The sequence below is a fragment of the Narcine bancroftii genome, chromosome 1 (genome assembly GCF_036971445.1).
Source record: "Narcine bancroftii isolate sNarBan1 chromosome 1, sNarBan1.hap1, whole genome shotgun sequence".
In the NCBI taxonomy this organism is placed as follows: domain Eukaryota; kingdom Metazoa; phylum Chordata; class Chondrichthyes; order Torpediniformes; family Narcinidae; genus Narcine; species Narcine bancroftii.
The window spans coordinates 381860329-381876866 of NC_091469.1; the positions used below are offsets into that span (position 1 = coordinate 381860329).

General features: G+C 37.5%; 1 protein-coding gene across 4 annotated transcripts in view; it reads left to right on the forward strand.

Annotated features, from left to right (window-relative positions):
- The window catches only part of cdyl (chromodomain protein, Y-like), a 261787-nt gene extending 245869 nt beyond the window's left edge, over positions 1-15918 (forward strand). For 2 of the 4 annotated variants that reach the window (XM_069913497.1, XM_069913496.1), the window contains 4 exons: positions 5804-5976; positions 9955-10165; positions 12628-12771; positions 14273-15918. In XM_069913497.1, coding sequence (XP_069769598.1) covers positions 5804-5976; positions 9955-10165; positions 12628-12771; positions 14273-14431 — 687 coding nt within the window. In that variant the 3' untranslated portion in view covers positions 14432-15918. Of the gene's footprint in view, positions 1-5803; positions 5977-9954; positions 10166-11417; positions 11524-12627; positions 12772-14272 lie in introns of those variants that run through there. The other 2 variants (XR_011349819.1, XM_069913498.1) reach the window with 2 other exon arrangements.
- Positions 15919-16538: the final 620 nt, after the last annotated feature.

Consider the following 16538-nt stretch of genomic DNA (forward strand, 5'->3'; position numbering starts at 1 on the left):
GACCATGATGCAGCCGGTCAGCATGCTTTCCACCACGCATCTGTAGAAATTTGAGAGGGTTTCTGTTGTCATACCAAACCTCTGCAAACTCCTGAGTAAGTGCTTTCTTCATGATGCCTTCAGTGTATTCAGTTCAGGAAAGATCCTCTGAGATAGTAATGCCTAAGAACTTAAATTTGCTCATCCTCTCCACCTCTGATTCCCCAATGATCACTGGATTGTAGACCTCTGTCTTTCCCTTCCAGAAGTCAACAATAAGTTTCTTGGTTTTGGTGACACTGAGTGCAAGGTGGTTGTTGGTGCAGCACTCAGTCAAGTTTTCAATCTCCCTCCTGTATGCTGACTCATCACCTTCCTTTATACAACCCACTACAATGATATCTAAATGTGCTTGATAGACACCATTCCTCATTCAGATATATTGTTAAATAATGCATATTGAGTTGAAGAAAGCAGTTACTAAATAGAAAGGCAGAGGGTTGAGACACTGCTTTTCCTTTCATCTTTCCAACCAAGAAGACGTGTATGGTACAGTTAGTCTCTGATTACCTTCTGAATGGTTTATTCAGCCCAAGCAGAGAGTGGGTGTTAAGGAATAAAGATCATAAAAAGGTATGATAGAAGCAGATGACAGCTTTAAAATTAAATTTATCTTTCTTTCTTCTTTGGCTTGGCTTCGCGGACGAAGATTTATGGAGGGGGTAAAAAAGTCCACGTCAGCTGCAGGCTCGTTTGTGGCTGACCAGTCCGATGCGGGACAGGCAGACACGATTGCAGCGGTTGCAAGGGAAAATTGGTTGGTTGGGGTTGGGTGTTGGGTTTTTCCTCCTTTGCCTTTTGTCAGTGAGGTGGGCTTTACTAATCTGCTATAAACGAGAGGCAATTTTGCAAACTACCAAAGTGGGATTTTAATTCTTTGTTTGGACTAATAATAAACCATGAAGCTACTATAATTGCTGATGGCAGCTTAGTTCTGTTTGGGAAAACTTTTTTTGCTTAATAGACATGGTATAATTTAACTGATCATTAACTGGACAGTGCGAAAGCATATTAAGTTATTGTACTAGTACACATAGACTATTCAAATACCATAATTACAGATAAAAAGCTGAAATTTATATCTAAAATTTGCATATAAGGGCTCCAAATATACAAAAATATACCATATTTATTTCTCAATTTTTTTTCTCTAAGCGGATATAGCTTTGAATTTCTGCATTCCATCTTCCTATACCAAAATGTTAATCCAATTTCTAAATCACTGCAATACATTTCCTTGACATTGCTAATGCTATTTTAACAATTTTCATTTGATATATTGATATTTTCAACTTGGGTCTTGTTCTTTCTATATTTCCCAATAGAAATAAATCTGGATTCTGTGGAAATACACTGCCTGTAACTTGTTCTAAGAAATTTCCTAAATCCACCCAAAAAGGGTGTACCTTGGGACATGACCAAGTTGAATGCAAGAAAGTACCTATCTCTTCACCAACCTAAAACATTAATCTGATAAATCTGATTTCATTGTATTCAATTTTTGTGGTATTAAGTATAGCTGGTGTCAAAAATTGCATTGAAGTAATCTATATCTTACATTAATAATATTTGTCATACAATCTCGATAGAGATCCAACTATCTTTTCTCATCAATTGTATTATTCAAATCCATCTCTCATTTCTGTCCAGATTTATGCACTCCCTGTTTAATAGTTCCTGTTTGCAATTAAAGGTACATTGCAGAAGTAAATTTCTTAGTGCAGTGAAACGTTGTTAGAACGCGATTTGTTAATCTGCTGAATCGCTTATAGCGCGGGTATCTGTGGACCCCAAACTGCTAAGGGGCAGGCTGATGACATCAGCCGAGACCAACACCCATGCCTGACAGCCCCCCTCCCTGCTTCCTGATGGCTCCCCTCCCCACTGCCCCTGCCCTGACATCCCGTGGCAGCCACCCCTGTCCCGATGTCCCATGGTGGCCGTCCCTGCCCCGACGTCCCGCGTAGCCGCCTCTGCAAGTGTTCCGCGAGTCGGCTGTAATGCGGTATGAAATGTTGGATCCCAACTATTGCATTCTAACGAGGTTTTACTGTATTTCCTCTCCTAATAAGAGTTTCCACCTCCCTAGAAGTAGATTACAGCATCAGTGGATCTAACTTTTCCCTCAAATATCCTCTCAGTATTTATTCCTTAATTGTTCAAATGACATCAGTTAACCTTGTTCATAACAATCTTCAATATTTTTTATACCTTTAAGCCAAATATTTAAAAATCAATTGTCCTTGAAAAAGATAAAAATTCATTTTGACTCAAATGCATCTTAGGCCATATACTTTCTTTTGTTCCATTTTTGTCATTTATCTTGTTCCAAATAGTAATCAAATGTTTTTACAATGATATTTTTTTTAACACCAGTTAATGATTTTGAATCCCTTTAATATATTAATTCCTCTGCTAACCTCTCCCCTATCTTATCCAATTCTATTTTAACCCCTCCTGGTTTTTCTACTCAAAAAGAGCAGTAAGAAATCTAATTTGAGTCGCTTGGTAATGACTCTTAAGATTAGGAAGCTGTAGGCTTCCCAGTTCATATTTCAAGGTGCCTTTTTTTTAATATATTTTTTTATTTTTCACACTGTGAACCATATCAACCAAAATATGTACAAATGTTTCTCATTAAATATACACAGTGGCATTTTCTCCCCTTCCCCCCCTCCCCGCTTTCCACCCCCCTCCAAAACCAATAAATATTTATTGGTTTTTTCAGGTGCCTTATTCTTAAGTGAGCAACGAAAAACCAGAGGGACTCGATGGGTCAGCCAGCATCCATGGAAAGAAATGGGCAGTCAATGTTTCTAGTTAGGATTATTACCTTGATAAAGGGTCCTGATCTGAAATGTTGACTGACCATTTCTCTTTGTGAAATTTTTCCATATATGTAATCTTAGCCAAATGCGGAATCAGTAGTCAAATATCAGTATCAAATCCATTATATATAATGGTGTAAAAACCCCAATCTCATCCCCCTAAACAAACCCCTCCCCCACACAGAAAAGAAAAAGAAATAAGAAAAAATATAGAAAAAGAAAAATAAGGAAAACAAGAATAGAAACCTGGTTGCCAGAGGACACCCCTCACCACATTTGTATCTTTTAATATTTCCAAGGAGGGTTAACAAAGTTAGAAGTTTAGGGAAAACATTTGTAAATTAATTCCTGCAATTTGTAAATACGGGTGCCAAATTTTTAAAAATACATCAAATTTTCAAAAATCATCATATTTATTTCTCAGATAATAAATAATCTTCTCAAAAGGAACACAGCTATGCATTTCTATCACTCCATATCTAGATGGGTGTCTGATTTCCAGGTTACTGCTACACATTTTCTTGCTACTGCCAAGGCAGTCTTAAAAATTGTTTTTGATATAAGGTAATTTCAATTTTGGTCTTATCTCTTCAATGTTACCTAGTAAAAAAAAAAGGGTTTTGTGGAAATTTAATTCCTGTAACCCATTCTAAAAAAAAGTTACCCAATTTGTCCAAAAGGGTCTCACTTTAGAACAGGACCAGTGGAATGTAAAAAAAAATACCTATCTCTTGCCCACATCTAAAACACTGGGCTGATAAGTCTGATTCCAATCTATTTAACTTCTGTGGTGTGAGATATAATTGATGTAAAAAATTAAATTGAATTAATCTTTGATATCTAACATTTATAGTATTTATCATACTATCTTTACATAAGTCTGACCAATTTTGTTCATCAATGTTAATATTTAAATCACTGGATCCATGTATCCCTATTTGGGTGTCCCCTTCTACAGTAAAGTGTACATAGCTGAAATAAATTTCTTTATATGTCTATAATGTATCAACATTTCCATATCACCACATTTCGGTAATAACATTGTTGGACCCAATTTATCTCTTAAGTAAGCCTTTAATTGATCATAACAAAAAAGTGTATTATTTTATATTTTTTAATTGTTCAAATCACATAAAATTTCTTCCTCCGTAACAATCTTCTATATATCTAATACCTTTCAGAGACCAAATGTTTAAAAATTGATTATCTTTGAAAATGGAATAAGTTGATTTTGTATCAAAGGCATTTTAGGCAGGACAACCCCCTTTGTTCCAATTTCGTTATTTACCTTATTCCAAATATTAATTGAATATTTTGTCAAAGGTGCTTCCCTTTCCCCAGATATTAATTTTGGTTCCCATTTATATATAAAGTCTTCAGATAGTCTCTCTCCTAGTTTATCAATTTGTATTTTATGAGGCTTTTCTCCCTCATCAAAAAATGAGGCAAGAAACCTTATTTGAGCTGCCTTATAATAATGATTAAAATTTAGTAACCTCTTAATTCAAACTTCCATGTCAGTTTATCTAAAGAAACTCTCAACATCTTACCCTTCCAAAGAAAGTTTCTTATAGAGTTATTTGAAAAATTTTTTGTAGTATCATTATTCTCTCTTTGTTTTGAAGGAACTCAATAACTAAGGTGCCGCAGCCCTCTGAGTGAAGAAGTTTCATTCTCTCTGTCCTAAATGGCCTACCTTTTAATTTTTGAGACTGACCCCTAATGTACTGCATATACATTTTGGTCCATTTACCTTTACATTTAGGTAAAGAGACCAAACCCACCCAGTGGTCTTGGAGTGGTCTCACCAAGCCCCTATGAAATTGCATTAAGACCTCTTTATTCCTCTATTCATTCTTTCACAATAAAAACCAATATGCTTAACTATCTGCAAAGCAGCTCTCAGTGCACAAGGACATCAAGGTCTCTGAACCTAAACATCTCCTAAATCTGTAACCATTTAATACTCTTTTTTTTGTTGCATGAATGTAGGTGACAGCACTTTTATCTGCCATGTTCTTACCAACTCACTTATCTTCTATATCCTCTTGAAGTCCCTTTATATCCTGATCATTACCATCAATTGCACTTTTCTTTATATCAGTGGTTCTCAATCTTTTTTTCTACTCACATACCACTTTAAGTATTCCCTATGCCATAGGTGCTCTGTGATTAGTAAGGGATCTTAAGGTGGTATGTGGGTGGAAAGAAAAAGTTTGAAAACCACTGTTTTAATCGTACCTAATTGACTCGTTATGTGCATGGTTTCATAACTCCAAAGGAAATGGGCCAATGACAATTTTTCTCAAGCAAAATATTTCAGTAACAATTGGGCCGAGAGCAGTGGTTCTTAACCTTCCCTTCCCACTCACATACCACTTTAAGTAATCTCTTACTAATCACAGTGTACCGATGGCATAGGAATTACTTAAAGTGGTGTGTGAGTGGAAAGAAAAGGTTGACAACCACTGCTTTATATCATCAGAAAACATAAATTTGACATTTGGTCCCCTCAACCATATTGTTATGGACGGTAAACAATATTTGATTTCCTTGATATTTACAGGGAGGAAATCTGCCATCCTTTCTAATCTATATGTGACTCTAGATCACAATATGGTTGACTTTTGATTGCTTTTTCAAATTGGTTGGAGGCAATCATATTCAATGATTAATTATAGATAGACAATAAATATGTACTTTGGATGAATGAGTGCTTTTATATAGGTGTAAAGAAGACCTTCAATAAATAATGAGGACCATTCTGAAACCAAGGAATGTATTAACAGTGAAATGTATTATTTGATTAATACAGGCACTGTCTGCATGCAAATCTGTTTTCAGTAGGAAATGAAACCTTTGTTCTTGCAATTAAAAGTTTTCTATCACAAAATTCAATTTGGTTTTCTAATCATCTTTAATTGTTTTGTTTACAGGTTATGAAGGAAATGCAAAGTGCTCTGAACACTGCAGCAGCTGATGATAGTAAATTGGTGTTGCTGGGTGCTGTAGGAAGTGTCTTTTGTTGTGGTCTTGATTTTATTTATTTCATTCGACGATTAACAGACGATCGAAAAAGAGAAAGTATTAAAATGACAGAGTCCATCAGGTAGGCATCTTCTAAGATTGAAATCTTGGTCAGAATACTCAGTGGATAAGTTGGTACATGTGGAAAGAGTCCTAGATATTTACTAGAATTGGAATGTTAATATCCAGTGGTTTTTAAGTAAGAGCCAGGAATGCTGGCATCTTTATTACAGTGAAGATCAGGAGTTATTAATGAGAAAAGGGATGATGGTGCAATTAAAAAAAAAATCATAAAGACAAATATTTTAGAATGTCAGAGGCTCAGAGCAAATTGTACCATATATTTCAGTGTCATAAAACCCTCAAAAATCACTCAAAAAATGGGGGTTGACGTACTCTGGATATATTTCTGAGACCTTAATTTAAGGTTAAAAACTGTTTGATGTGAATTTGGGGTATAAGTCGATCCTGGAAGCGCCTATTCGGAGTATTAGTTGACCCTGGAAGTCCCTCCCCACAGCCAGTGCCACTGCTCTCCGACACCTCCCCAACCCTGGGTGCAGCCATAACCCAGCCAGAAATTCTACAAGTATAGAGCATGAAATCCCCGCTCCTACCCGGGAGCTTGAGGTTGCTGTTCCTGCTGGGACAATGAGGTTCCCACTCCTGCTCGGGAGAATGAGGTAGCTGCTCCTGCCACATGGCAGAAGCAGTGGCCTCATTTTCTGGAGCAGGAGCGGTGACCTCGTTCTCCTGGCAGAAGGTTACTGCTCTGCCAGAAGAATGAGGTCGCCAGTCCTGCTCCAGAAAACGAGGTCGCCATTCCTGCCACGTAGGTCCAAGGTTCCTGCTCCCACCAGGAGAACAAGATTGGTGCTCTTGCCCAGTAGGCTGAAATTTTAAAAAACTTTTTATGTACTTGCTTATGGTAATTTACAGCTTTGTTACATGGTGTTTTTTAAAATTTTAGCTTGTTGTGGGGGGGGGGGGGTGGGGGGGGGGGGGTCAACCTATCTGTCGGTTGACTTGTATGCCAAAATATATAGTATGTATCTGGTGGTTGGTAGGCAGGATGTGGGAGTAGTTAGGAACAGGGAATTAAGCCAAAAATCAAACCACAGCCAGTATGCCTGTGTCAGGATGGCTGCGTCAGGATGGCTGCGTCAGGATGGCTGCGTCAGGATGGCTGCGTCAGGATGGCTGCGTCAGGATGGCTGCGTCAGGATGGCTGCGTCAGGATGGCTGCGCCAGGATGGCTGCGCCAGGATGGCTGCGCCAGGATGGCTGCGCCAGGATGGCTGCGCCAGGATGGCTGCGCCAGGATGGCTGCGCCAGGATGGCTGCGCCAGGATGGCTGCGCCAGGATGGCTGCGTCAGGATGGCTGTGTCAGGATGGGTCATAAAAAGTTTTTTTTTGGCCTGTTGTGTTAATAACAGTACAAGTACAGTATTTTATATTAATTCAAATTATAGCTGTTACTCCAGAATCTTGGAGTCTACAATTCCTCATGGATCTCTCTTTTTAAAGTGAACAGTTTTTGTTTCCACCATTCTTTCATGGAAGGAATTCTAGACTTCTACTACTCTCTGACTGAATATTTTTTCCTGAATTCCTCTAATCAAATAGCTTAAATGGTTCTGGTTATCAACCTCTTGTTAGAAATAGATCCATCCTGTTAATCTTGTATATCTCATAATTTTGTCTCCTTCAGTTAAATGACCTCTTGGTTCCCTATGTTCTAAAAGAGCACCCTTAACTGCACATAATTATGATTATCCAGTTGTAATTCCATTGCAACTTCTCCAATAGTATTGTTCCTTCCTATCAGGCGATAAACAGATCTATGCACTACTGTCATAAAGACTTAAAGCACAGAAACAGGCCCTTCAGTCTAACTTGTTCATGCAAATCAAAGTATCCTATTTGCCTGCGTTGGGCCCATATCCTTCTAAACCTTTCCTATCTATGTACTTAATGTAAACATTGTAATTATACCCACCTCTACCACTTCCTGTAGCAGCTCATTCCATATACCCACCACTCTGGGTGTGGACAAAGATGCCGCTCAGGGCCATTCTTGAGTCTTTCTCCTCACCTAAAATCTAAGCCCTTTCGTTTTAGATTCATTTATCCCTCAAATGTTGTCTCCTCAGCCTCCTCCATAGCAGGGAGAATTGTCCCACCCTAATCAATTTACTAATTCAAGTGCACCAGCCCTGTTAATCTTTTCAGCATCATTTCCATCTTAATGGTATCTTTCCTAAATCTGGGTGACTTGACCTGAATCCAATACTCCAAATTGTCTCACCAGTGTACTGTGCAGTTGTAACCTGACCAATGAAGGCAAGCATTCACCACCTGTCACACTACCTGTCACAATTTCCAAGGAACTATGTGCAGTCTCTCTGTTTTGTAGCACTGTCTTATACTCCACCATTCTGTGAGTAAATCCCACCCTGGTTTGAACCACCAAAGTCCAGCACTTTGCACTTGTTAAGTTCTAACTGTCATTCCTTGGCCCATTTTCCCAATTCATCAAGGTGCTTCTGCAATTTCAGATAACCTTCTTCACCACCCACTGTGCCAATCAACTACAAACTTACTAAATATGCTAATTCCATTGTCCTTCAAGTTCTGTATGTAGATGACAAAACCAGCACCAACCCCTGTAACACACCACTGGTAATAGGCCAACAATCTGAATAACAATTCCTCCACTAGCACCTTTTAACACCAAGCCAATTCCATAACCAATTGGACCGCTCACACTGCATCCTAGGCGACCAAACTTCTGGATCAGTGTACCATGTTAGACCTTGTTAAAGGCCTTGCCAAAGTCCATAACCTCTTTTCTCATCAACTTTCTTGTTCACCTTTTCAATAAACTCAATACTAGTTCTCACACTCAAAGCCATGCTGACTATTTCTAATCAGTCCTTCACTTTCCAAATGCAAGTATTTCCAATGTCTCTCAGAATCTCCTCCAGTAATTTGCCTACGACTCACATTAAGCTCACAAACCTCCACTTACATGGCTTATCCAGGCAACCCTTTCTTCAATAACGGCACAACTTTAACCACCCTCCAGTCTTCTCGCACCTCACCTATGCCTGACAGGGATCCTGCAATTTCCTGCTTTCTCACAATATCCTAGGATATACTTGTTCAGGCCCTGGAGATTTATCTACCTTATGCATTTTCACACTTTCTGCACCACCTCTTTTCTAATGTGGACTCTTTTCAAGACATCACTATTTAACTTTCCAGAGTTCCCTAGCCTCCAAAAGTCTTTCTCCGCAATAAATAAAGATGAGAGATACTTGAAGTTTCAATTCATTTGGACTGAGATTAGGAAAAGCTTCTTAATACTGAGATGTTCTATTCCAGAGAGGATTGTAGATGTTCAGTGGTAAGTATATTCAAGACCAAGATCAGTAGATTTTTGGAGTCCAGGTATGTAAGGATCCATCAGGAAAATAAAACTGACACACAGGAAAAACCATGATCTTATTAATTACAACAGTTTCGACAGGCCACATGGGCCTCTTTTTTAATGTTCACATATCAGAAATAATTTGACTTCTTTTACATTATAGGAAACTGAAATAATTAATTGCTTTAGAGACATCAGGGAGTGCAGATGGTGGAATCTGGTTCAAAGAATTGGTGGATCAGGCAGTCTTTGAAGGCAAAGTGATTGTCCACGTTTTGAGTCAAGCATCAGGACTCATGCAGTGTTGATCATCCTTTTGCCTACAGTAATTAAAAGCTATATTTAAAATAATTTATATTTTGGAATTATTTGATTCACTAAGTTATTACCTGTACAAAGGATTCACTCTAAAATTAATCTATTACAATAAGCAAGTCACCTAGATTAAAGTTGTTTATTTCTACATTAAAATGCTTTGCTATATTAAATAGATTTGAGAGATGTTTTGAATTATAGGTCATGTCTTGTTAACCTTTACTTGTGTGCCATTGTATTTGTTTAACATTGACAAAAAAGGGCTAATGTTAAATGGCATTCAGATTGATGCTTTTTCCCCCCACTTTTAGGAGTTTTGTTAATACATTTATTCAGTTTAAGAAGCCAATCATTGTAGCTGTGAACGGTCCTGCAATTGGTCTTGGAGCTTCCATTTTGCCCCTTTGTGATGTGGTGTGGGCTAATGAGAAAGCATGGTTTCAGACTCCTTATACTACTTTTGGACAGACTCCAGATGGATGCTCTTCACTAATGTTTCCCAGAATAATGGGTTTAGCCTCAGTAAGTTGGCATTTTTAAAAAATCCTTAAATTTACTCTATGTAAATGTGGAAATACTTAAAATTTCTGTTCATAGAATTCAAAGTCATTATGCCCTTAAATGTGTTTTCCCAAATGCATTGTTTATTCATGGTTGCTCTTTTCCTGGTTCAATTGTAGACTCACACAGCTCTTCATCAAAACATATCTACCTACCGTATATATGTGTGTGTAATAATTGATACTGTGTAAAAGTTGACCCTCTAGTTTTGGCCCCAAAATTTGGTATTTTCCATATTTCATGTGTAAAAGTTCCCACCTCCACCCCATCTTTAGTTCTGTCCCAGCTACTGGAGCTCCTGACACACTGACTGTTGTCTCTCGCCCAGGCCTCACACATCTGCCCATCCAAATTTTCAGTGCCCCAACAGCCGCCTCTTGCCTAGATCCTGGCCGCCTGCCCACTGGAGCTCCCAACACCCTGACCACTGTCTCTCGCCTAGGTCTCAGCTAACTGCCCTTTAGAGCTCCTGATGCCCCAACTGCCATCTCTCGCCTAGTCCCTGGCTGCTTGCACACCCGAGCTCCCCAACCGTGAATCACCTCTCTGACCACCCACCCACCAGTGCTCCCGATGCCCCAATCACAGATCCTCACCTTGGCTGCCGACCATCTAAGCTCCTGAGCCCAAATCATAATCTTGGCTGCCTGCCCACTGGAGCTCCCAACACCCTAACCGCTGTCTCTCACCTCAGCCCACCAATCCAAGCTCCTGATTCCCCAACTGCCAGTCCACCAGAGCTCCTCTCATCCTGACTGTGGATCCTTGCCTTGGCAGCCCATGGCGAGGATACACAAGGAAGCAAGCTTCCAATACTTCAAACAGCACAGTACTTACTGGAGTCAAAATTAGTATGAGAAGGTACAAACTCCTTACTCCAGTTTCCTCCAAAATGTTTGGGATCAGTTGGTTAATTCAGTGTAATTGGGTGACCAAAATGGGCTTCTACCATGCTATATCATTAAAATAGAAATTTAAACCTGTTCCTTGGTCCAATGAGAGATAAAATTATGAGACAACAATATATTCAAAGACTTTGGGCAGCACAGAGGAAGGGAGAGGTTGGAATGGGGTTAGGGCAGTAGGTTTTAAAAACAAAAGGTTTGAAATTTTTTTACATTTTGTGACAGCAATGATGAAAAGAATCATATTATGCTTTATTGTTCTTGGGTGACTTTTGCACTAGTTTTACTTTTTAATCTTTCATTACAAGGTGTGCAGCAGCATTTATTCCTCTTTCCTAATTTGCACTACTCGCAGATAATGCAAGTACAGGTAGTCCTCGACTTTCAACCTAACCGAGTTACATCCACCTACACGTATGACAAAAAATTTTTAAAATTCTTTATTAAAACTACTGTACAAGTTCATATTTTGTATTAAAAGTTCTGTATATTGTGGTTCTCCACTCCTGGTGCAGCCCAAAGTCCCCACTCCCCATTTCCCACAGCAGCCCAAAGTTCCCACTCCCCGTTTCCCATAGCAGCCCAAAGTCCCTGTTTCCCAATTTATGACCAAATACAACCAATCCTTCCAACCCCATTACGGTCATAAGTTGAGGTCTACCTGTAGGTCATGTGTTATTTATAAGTGATGTGATATTTTAAGTTTATCGCAATACAATTTTAAAGTATGTTTATATTAAATTGGAAGATTTTGTTATCCTAAAGCTCTTTCACTATTGGATATTGAAATAAATAATATTATTACTGTGGTCGCTAGGTTCTTCTGGTTGAATTATGATGTTTCAGGTTAATGATTTAATATGGATTTAAATACTGTTTAAGTTTTCATATTGCTTCCCCAAAATGTAAAGCCTAGCGTCATAATCTTTTAAGCCTAGATCAATCAGTAACCTTTGTGTTCCTGTAATTATCTTAATCCCTTCCCATTGCAGGATCACAAGATAGAGAAGTCATCAGATCTACGTTACTAAGACTGTAGAAGGTCTGATGTCCCATCCACTGCAGACATCTATGTGAGGCGCTGCTTCAAGAAGGCAGCCAACATCATAAATGACTCCCATCACCTGCCCATTCTTGTAGTACCTGTCAACGCAAACATTTTTACACTAAATTGGAGAAATGTGTGATTTCATCCAAATTTCTGTAGAAATAGGTTATGGTTGGTTTCTGAGTTTGAATAGATTTAATTCTTAATTTCATAAATAATTATTGATGGCCTTGGTTCCCAAAAAAACGTTTCTAGAAAGAATTTTAGTAAATTTTTTCTTGTGAACTTGTATCACCTCATGCATTGACACTTCAAGTTGCTTTTGTGATCAGTCCCTTATAATCAATGATTTAGTAGGTAAATTATGTAAATGTATCTTTTCGGAAATGAAGTTGTGTCTTATGAGTCAGTAAAAGTTCATTCATATGTTCTTTTCCAATTTAAGCTAAGATTTTGTTTTGTCTTAACAGGCGAATGAAATGCTGTTCAGTGGACGAAAGTTGACTGCACAGGAAGCATGTGCTAAAGGATTGGTATCACAAGTTTTCTGGCCTGGAACGTTCAGTCAAGAAGTGATGGTCCGCATTAAGGAATTAGTTGCATGTAATTCCCTTGTAAGTCAGGAACTGTAACTTTCTACATTCCTCTTGTTACAAGTCCAGAGGACCCCAAAACCCAGCAGCAATAGATATGCACCACGACAAAGGGTTACTTAAACAAATGTTGCTTTTAATTATCTTTGAACATGAAAATAGAATTAAACTTTAACTTATCTCTATTGACCTACTTAACCCCCTTCTAATTCTCAGCGCACATGTGTGTAAGTTCATTGAAGTTCTTTGGTTCACAGTCCAATCTCACTGGATGCAGGCAATGCTTATACTGTGCACAGAAGTTAACATTAATAAAGTTCATCAGGCTTTGGTGCTTAACAGGTAAATGGCTACTACTCAGAAGGGTCCTTGTTGGTTTTCAGAGAGAGAGTTTTTCTTGTTCCAGGACATCCACCACAGAGTTCCTTTCTGTTTCTCCTATTCCAAGGGAAACACCTGACAGCCAGTTCTCTCCTTTGACCAGGTCATCATCCAAAGCTTGCCAGATTGTCCCTCTGGAACTGATGTCTGTGTCTTTCTCCTCTCTCTTTCGCTCACTCCCTCCAACTCTGAGAGCAAAGCCTCTTTTTTTCTGCTCTCTGCCTGCAAAGATCACATGACTTTCCAGACAGTAAATGCTCTTTTCCAGACAAAGCTGCTCCTTTCTGCTTGTTGTTACATTTGTTGCCTTTTGCAAACAGTCCATCATGAGTCTGAGAACTCTTGCAAAAGCTCCTGCAAAAATTCTGTGTTTTAGTGTTTGTGTGTGACCTGCTCTAACAAACCTTTCCCAATTTATCTCCCAAACACCTCTAATATACTCTGTCACACTCTGTATAGATGCCTTGCAGTCTATAAAATGCAATATTTTCTGGTTTTTCTATTATAATATTTTAAAGGGTTTTGGTGAAGTGTGTACTAAAGCATTTGTGTTGTACTAACTAAAGTGATGTAGATATTTATCAATAGAATGCTAATATTTATCATAACATTCAGTATAGTCTAAAAAAGTATATTTCATGTAGAGGAACCTAGTACAAAATGAGCAATAATACAGCATTTTCTTGATTATAAATAACTCGTGTACCCATTCCCCAAGACAAATTATTTCTGTTTTTTCCTCTGACACTGAGATGGACAATGAATAATTTGCATAATCCTCCACTTCACAGGATCAGGGAATGAGATGCTACTAAATGCATCTTTGTTTAATTTTTTTTCTTGCAAATGAACTGACAATGTGCTAATAGAAATATAAAATTTTATTCATTTGACTGTTACATTTTTTCCTTTCTGTCTCACTGGCTTTTCATCCTCTTATTTATTCTATTTAAAGCTTGATCACCCAAATTCCATATTTGCAATGTTCTGCTGATCAAAGTTTTGTTTTGAGTTGACTCTCTATAATTGCAAAGTATGCTGCAATTTACTGAATCTTGAACTCCTTTAGCTGTAATCTACTTTCTGCAATAAAATCATCTGAGCAAATATTTAGTTACAAGGATCTATTAACTTTGTTCAGGTACTTGAAGAATCCAAAGCTCTTGTCCGAAATGCCATGAAGGGCGATTTGGAACAGACCAATGAAAATGAATCTGATGTTCTAAGGAAAATCTGGAGTTCTTCTCAGGGGATGGACTCTATGCTGAGGTACCTACAGAAGAAAATCGATGAGTTCTGAGCACGTGTTATCATTGGAAAATTCTTTCCTGCTGGTTTGCCGAATTGGCTTCCGAATGCCCTCGCGTAAAAGTAGAGGAACAGGAGAATCCATCAAAAGACACTTTCTTGAGTGGCATCTACTCAGAAGCAAAGCCTGGATGGTGGAAACTGGAGATTTTATTCTAGTGCTGTTGGTTCATCGTTCAAAATGGCCACAGGAGAGAAAGTTGCAAGAGGTTAATGATTGGTGTGCACTACTCAATGTTGCAATTGTTTTTGCTTTTCCAGTAGCTTTTGCCCTTTATGGTTACTGCACTCTACTGTGCTCTCCAGATACAAATGCACTGTATAGTGCATGACAGGAGAGTTGGGAAAAACTTAGCTTCAAAAATGGGAGAAAATAAAACGGGTACTAACCAGCCCCTTTCTCGCTGCCTGAGAGTAACAAGGCTGGTTTAAGTTAAAATATAAATACTCAGAAAAATCCTAAAAAAGTCATAGGTATATTGTTTATAGGTATATTGTTTGGGGAAGAGGATTACAAATACCTCAACAAAAAAAAGAACAAAAGATGAGTGTGATTTCTGGCAGTTGATCCAGTCTCTAACAAATACTTAAGATTATACATATCCTTTCAGAGAGTCTGTGTGTACATGTTTAATGTGCTCAGGAGGTGTGTATTAAATGTTCGACCCAGTTCCAGAATTTATTAGTATAACCAATAAGCATGAAGAAACCACTGGTTCCTTAAGAAAAACTTGCCTTGCAGTATTAGTGATTCTTTGTGAATCTTATATAAGGAAACAGTATAAAGTTAAGGGTTAGTTTTAGTGTTTTTTAAAGTTTAGGGTTTTCCATTTTTTAATCAAATACAAATGTATACTTCTGTTTCTGGGTGAATATAAATTATAGAAAGAGCTTGTGTTTCTTTGCCAGTTACAATGTATTACACCAAAATGCTTTATGAATTCATAACTAGTTCCACTTTAGAAATGTTTTCTTAATTTAATGTTTTTTTTAAAATTTTCGGCACACTATTCAAAATAAAAATTCTTTTAATAAAAAAAGTTATAAGTAGGTAATTCTTGTATCTTTTTGTTGAAATGTTACACTATGCCATGTTTTTAGCAGTGCCCCAGATATATAGTAACGTGCATTCCTTATCGGAGTGGTAAATAATTCCTATATGTGGATATCTCACTGAATATAGATATCTGCATTTTCAATCTTCTCTGAATGTATGAATGGAAATTAAATCTTATTTTTGTACAGTTTATTTGTTTGTACTTAGAAATGATCACCTCCCTTCCCAGTGGAGAACTGTATATTGTGTAAATCTGCCTTTACTTTGGATTGGTACAGTATTTTTGCATCTGTGGGACCTACTTTTGTTCGGTAGTTTAAACTATATTATAAACTGTACAATCTGTAAAGTTTTATAGGTTATTAATTAAAATGAGCTGTGAAAAGATCTGGATAAATAAAACTAATATTTCATATTCAAAACTGCACCCAATTGTATTATCTTATCATGCTTATTCTTGTACCATTCTGTCCCTGTAGTCACACTGTACTGTAGTTATGATAACCAGCTAAGGAGGATTTCATAAATGGTTAGTAAATAGAGAGTGTAATTAGAAACGTTTACATTTTACACGGCCTAGGTTTGGGGGAAAAAAAATCTACATGCTGCAACCTCAGTCACTGTGTGGCAGTCAGGACACTTGGACACAAGCATCATTAAGGTGAGAAGTTAGATTTTTATTTTAATTATTAAACATCATCTTATTGTGGATATCATAACTTTGTTTATTAATGATTTTGATTCAAAATTATATCAGGTAAATAGAAATGCATAGAAGAATTTAATCTATTAAATTTATAAAATTCGGTATTTGAGCCTTTGTTTTGATTACATTGGATGATACAGGGTCTTGTACGGGGAGCAATGACACTTGTAAGTCTGTACTTTGGTATAGGATTTAATTTTTTTTTAAACTTTATTTAAAATTTTATGACATGAATAAAATAAAAATTACATTTAAAGAAATAATAAAAAATAAGATAATAAAAATTAGAATACTACATCATTAAACTACACAAATTAACCCCCCCAATAATTATAA